At 45.1% G+C, this 6,000-nt stretch overlaps 1 protein-coding gene across 2 annotated transcripts in view; it reads right to left on the reverse strand.

Annotated features, from left to right (window-relative positions):
• Window positions 1-6,000, reverse strand: part of Itk (IL2 inducible T cell kinase) — a 66,297-nt gene that overhangs the window by 39,176 nt on the left and 21,121 nt on the right. For both annotated transcript variants that reach the window (XM_021176287.1, XM_021176290.1), the window contains exons 2-4: window positions 4,023-4,127; window positions 2,185-2,266; window positions 44-172 (exon numbers count right to left, since the gene is read on the reverse strand). In XM_021176287.1, the coding sequence (XP_021031946.1) occupies window positions 44-172; window positions 2,185-2,266; window positions 4,023-4,127 (316 nt within the window). The remainder of the gene's footprint in view (window positions 1-43; window positions 173-2,184; window positions 2,267-4,022; window positions 4,128-6,000) is intronic.

Genomic DNA, 6,000 nt, shown 5'->3' on the forward strand with positions numbered 1-6,000 from the left:
AAGCTGCAATGGTTTCCTCTTTATCTCTTTCCCAAAGTCTTACCATTCTTGGATGGGTCGTAGGGAGCACAGCCTACAGCAGGCTTCTCCAGCTGGGAGCAGCACCTCCACCGCCCATCCATCCAGAAATTAGGGTGATACTTGGATACCAGGCTGTTGTTATTCCTCGTTTCTGAAAGAATTGGTAGCAACTGAGGACTCATTTCTAGGCCGGTTAATGAAGCATCACCCATCTTCCCACTCCCTGAGACTGGACCGCGACCCGTGTCCCGAGTCCTAACCGGAACAGTCCGGCAACCCTGTAGGTTGTTTACTCAGGGAGCACGAGCTAACTCAGGTGGCAGCAGTGGATATAGCTTCTTTTCCATATCTTCCTCCAGTTGGCTGTGTGTCCACAGGATGGGGAGCCCTGGTCTGAGCCTCAGTTTCCCCAGATTTCCCTGTTATGCCATCAACTGCGTGAGTGGGCTCTATAATGAAGCCTTGGGGGGTTAAGGAGAAAGTCGGGAGGGTGGGCGTTCCCATCTCTCTCACTTTGAATGACAGCAACTTTGCCTTTTTATTTTCAATTAAGAAAAGGTTTCATGTCCTTAAAACTGAGGACATACTTAAAGTTCAGATCCTCTTCTCTATCTCCTATGTCCCAGGATTCCAGGTAGGTACCACCATGTCATGTCTGTATAGTGCTGTTGTTCCAACCCAGGGCTCCATGCACGGTAATTAAGTAGTCTCCCAACTGAGCTGCCCCGAGGCCCTCTAAATTTGCTTCTGTTCTTTCTAGGCTTATGGCTTTGCAGTAAAATTTGTTAGGAATAAATGGGAGTCTGTTAGTGAAAAAAACAAGAAGCCCCTTAACATTAGTCAATCTCTAACGCTCCTTTCAGTTTTGAAATTCATATCAAAACCAAACTGTAAGATACAGGAGAGTGAGTGTAGCTGGGGTTCTTTATTGGCTTTGACCTGGTGGTGTCCGTTTGTGAGCCATGGCTACCGGGCTTGAGGGCACTTTGTTAGTTGGTGTGCTTGCTGGGTCCTATCCCATTTTAGACTGATTTGACCCCGGAAACGTGTAAGTTATCACTTTAGCCATATTTTCCAGACAAGAGTACTGTGGCTGCAGGGAGAGTGAGGGGCTTGCTTCCTTTCTTCTCATGGCTGCTTGGAGACAGGTCTCCTGACACCCTGCGAGCTTCAGGCTAAAGGCAAGCAGGTACTGTTCTCAAGTGAGAACTTTTAAAGGTACTGTACATGTCCTAGCTCATTTGATCCTCACAACAGCCCTAAGGCTGTGCTTAGGTAACTTTTATAGCCGAGGAAATGGAGGCACACGAAGATCCAGGTAAAACACTAACAATCAACACTTTCCAGATTTTCACTACAGCAGCCTGTCTCCACATCCCACGGACTTAAACACTGGATGAGCTCTCATTATGCTGTCAGGAATTTGAGGCTGAGGAAGTAGCTAACCGGGCATAGTGGTGCACACCTGTAAGTCTAGCGTTAAGGAAATGGAGGCAGGAAGATCAGGAGTTCAAGGTCAGCCTTGGCTACTTAGAAAATTGGAGACCAGACTGGGTTCTATAAACCCCTGACTAGAAAACAAACAAACACACACACAAACAAACAAACAAACATGCTAATGCTTCCATGGCACTGGCTATGGTTGCTAGTTCTAGGTATTTTACCCACTGGCGCTGTGCAGAGAGATTCCAAGTGCCCTCCCCTGTCTTTTTAACAGCTAGGGAGACGGCAGTTAGGAACTTGCTTGAGAACAGAAGGAAGAGGCAGGATGCCACCCTGTGATCTAACGGGAGGGGCTCCCACTCTAACCTTCCTTGTTCTCCTAGAGTAAGCAAACCGTTTTTAAAAAGCCAGATAGTAAATATTTTAGTTTTGACTGGCCAAGAGGCAAACTCAAGGATATCGTGTGGGTGCTTATATAGTCCTTTGAAATGTCTTAAAAATACAGAAACTGTTTTTATCTTGAAGCCTTACATGAACAGGTGGTGAGCTGGATTTGGCCAATCCCTTGTTGCTGCTCCTGGGCCCATGACAGACAGTGACCAATAATAAATGGATAATTTTTGAACACCAGCTGCTCATGGAGTCCCCTGGGTTCCTTCATGGAACTCAAGCCCAGCCCAGGATTAAGGCCCCAGTGACTCAGCACAGGAGTTTAATTACCTTCTTTAAGGGTCAGCACCCAGCGCTGGCGACTCTCACAGTCTGGAGCAAACACATACAGGAGATAGTTGTCATGCACGACCTGGAATACACAAGAGTCCATGATGATCAGGGCCCCCAGACATGGGGAGCCCAGGTCAGGTCCATCTCAGTATTTATCATCATTTAATCTGGGTGATTTGGGAACCAGTGTGGTTTTCATCAAAATGCCTGGGTGCTGTGTCATGGGGGTGACCTTCCACAGGCTAGGTGGCTTCTCTTGGGTGTCATGCCACCAGGGGGTATAAACAGGAGAAAGAAAAGGTGGTTTCTTGACTAGATACCATGTTCCTATCTGATCTTAATTTTTCAGTCATTAGAGAAACCTTCCCAGTGTATGGAAGAGTAGGTTATTAGATGACAGAAATTGACTGGAGATTCTCTTAAAATTTCTTAGTAAAGCCTGTGCCTTAGCCCACCTTTCCTCACTGGTAGCATCCTGTAGAATCCAAGCGAGAGTCTAAAGCAGGAAACTATTAACCAAGCCATGGGTCTTTGAAATGTCATGAGTACCGGACATCCTCCTCAGGCATGTGTGATTGGCACATTTAATTACTGGCAATTTCTGTTGTTTCTTTTACTTTCATCTTTGCAACTTCCACCTCAGGCTGAGTGTGGTGGGGCATCTGTAATCCTAGCACTTGGGAGCTGAGGCAGAAGGATTCCAAGTTCCAAGCTAGCCTGGTGATATGAAGAAGAAGAAGAAAAAAAAGGGGGGAGGAAAGAAGAGACAGGAGAGAGAGAGATGGGGGGGTGACCAACTCACTGGGGCTACATTTTTAGTTTTTTTTTTTAACTCTTTTCTGTGTCTCATTTAAAATGGACCATCTGGGAGGGAAATGAAGCTCAGAGCTTGAACACCTACCTGCCTAGTGAATGCTTAGGACCCTAGGTTCAATTCCCAGCACTGGGAACAAAATAGCCTAGGAATATCTGCTTTCTGGAGGGCAAACAAAAGAGGTGTCTAAGAGGAGAGAACTACAAAGGGTAGTGAACAAGATAAAGACTAAAAGGTACATTTACCAGTCAATGGAGAAAGATCTGTGACCCCTGATAGCACGGCTCTCTCATAGCAGGTGGCCACTCAACATTTACAATGTTGCCAAAGTAGTAGCTAGCAAGCTGGATTTTAGAATCAATCAGCCCTTCTTTCTTTCCTTCTCCCCCTATCACTGTGTGTGTTTTTGAGTGTGTGTGCATGCAAGCGCACACATACACATGTCATGAGAGTGCATCATGGCTTGAATGTGGAGGTCAGCAGACAATTCTCAGAGTTCTTTCCACGCTCTTTCTGAGATCAAAGGATGCAACTGAGGTCACCAGACCTGCACACAAGGGCTCCTGCCTGGTAAACCATTTCGCTGACCCTTTGAAAACTATTGCTTATGTAATACCACTTAACCCTCCTCGTCATTTATATTTAAACATTCGCTTTCTGCAGGTGGCAGAAGCAACCATCTCCAGATGTTTTTCAGATTGTGAAATTTCAGAAACCCCAGGCAAGAGACAGGAATTAGGACCTCTTCAAGGCTGGGGCTGTAGTAAGTGGCAGAGGGCTTACATAACACGTGGAAAGCCCCAGGTTCAATCCCCAGCACCACGGGAAACCAAGAACCTCTTCAAGAGTCTATGCCTTTGTGGAATGAAAGAATGAATGTCACTGGTTGGAAGAACACAAAAGCCTGCCTGTGGGCTTGGTCTAAGCTCTCCACATGGGGGAGAGTCACCCTTTGTCCATCTTCCCTCACAAGAGCTGAGGATTCTAACCATGGTCCAGGCTGTAATCCTGATGGGCTTACCTGAAAAGGGTATTTATAGTGGCACGGGATGCTAATGTCACTCTTGACAATCTCCACACACTTGATTCTGGAGAGTTCAATGGAGCCCTTCAATGTGCGCTTCTTCTGTGAGGAGAGATTACATCCACTTAAGTCAGACAGGAGACACTGTTTTCATGTCAATTGTTTCCAGAGAATTACTACTAGACACATTAAGCCCCTTTAAGTGAGAGAGGAGAAGATGCTCTAATGCTGATTGTTTCCAGAAATTTACTATCCAGAAATTTCCCTTCCCTTTGTAAGCCAGCCGCAGTGTTCCCAAACAAATATCCCAAAGTTGCTTCCTGACTCCGTCTGAAAGGGACTCCGTGCAAGCTCTTGGGCCTTTAAAGGGTCATGATGGTGACTGATTTTTCTATTCAGTTAGCCTTAGTGTCACACACCATGGTCCTATTGACATAGCAATGTGTGTAAAACTCATGGCTGGGCGGAGCTATGTACTCGGTGGGAGCAGTCATGTGTATGACAACATTCCCTGCTCTGTGCTCTCTATGAGCTAATTAGTAATTGTGCTTACGCTTGGCAGGATAGTGAGACATACTGTTAGTGATGTCTTGGCCACATCTGGCTTTCCCATGACCCTAGATTATTCAAAGTTCTACAGTAACACCTTGGCACCATATTCCTGCTCTGTAACTACCTTTGGCCAGCCACTTGGCCCTTCCCCATAAAACTGTTCTGGTTCCAAGCATGTGTCCTTTCGGAGCTTACTAGATGTGTTTTCTGAATGACTGATGGTATGTTGTTTGATAATGATGTTCAATGTTACCTGTGTACAAATGCCATTGTCCTTAGGAGATGGGCCACCTGACCCAGTGAGACAGATTCTATTTATGGGACTATCCTCTCTAGGGAAAATGAGTTTGGTAAATGCCTTTGGATGGCAGAGCCTTTCTTGGGTGCCTAGAATATGGTTGCCATTGAAAACAGAATTTTAGTCAACTACGGAATCATCTGTGAAACATGTCATTCGATTGCATTCTTTCTGAAGGTGTAAAACCAGCACAACAGAGGCGGGGGGGGGGGTCCAAGAGGCTTTGCTTGTCTCTTGTTAGCTCCACAAATTTGGGTGGTTCATCTAACTTCCAAGAACCTTTTTATTTGTTTTTGTTTTTTTTTATTAGGTATTTTCCTCAATTACATTTGTTTTGTTTTTTGTTTTGTTTTTTGGGTCTTTTTGTTTATTGTTTTTTTGGAAACAGGGTTTCCCTGTATAGCCCTGGCAGTCCTGGAACTCACTCTATAGACCAGGCTGGCTATGAACTCAGAAATCTGCCTGCCTCTGCCTCCCAAGTACTGGGATTAAAGGTGTGCACCACCACTGCCTGGCTCCAAGAACCATTTTATTCATAGTTCATGAGGACAATTCTTGCCCCTTCGGGTTGACTGGAGCATAAGGTAGCAGGGTGTCACTACACTGCCTGGCTTGTGACAGGGGCATTTAACAAAGGGCACTTTCAAAAGAGGTTGAGGAAGGACTGGCTATTGCAAGAGAACTGTGACACAAGGGTAGACTTGGTTAGCACTGGGGATTGTAGCACCAACAATTTCTCCAGAACTGAAATCAGTATTCAGTTCTTTTTGATCCTCTGCCTAGGATTCAGTCCTCATCTTCTAGCTGAGGCACAGAACAAATGAAAACAATCAAGATGTGAGAAGCAGACCCTGTTGAATGCAGGGTAACTTTGTGGCACTTCTTTTCCAATTTTCTTTGCAAATAATAATTTTTAAAATAGAGAAACACACATGTTCACAGTTACAAATAAAACAATATGGAAAATTACATGTGAAGTAAATATTTATAGGGGATGCGTTATCCGCCCCCTTTCATGATCCTGATGCAGTCAAGATGAACAGTTTGTTTGTTTATATGTGTATTTTGCGAGTGCACACATGTGTGTGTATGTGTGTATGTGTGTGTGTGAGTGTGTGTGTATGT

The sequence above is a fragment of the Mus caroli genome, chromosome 11, assembly GCF_900094665.2.
Source record: "Mus caroli chromosome 11, CAROLI_EIJ_v1.1, whole genome shotgun sequence".
Lineage (NCBI taxonomy): Eukaryota > Metazoa > Chordata > Mammalia > Rodentia > Muridae > Mus > Mus caroli.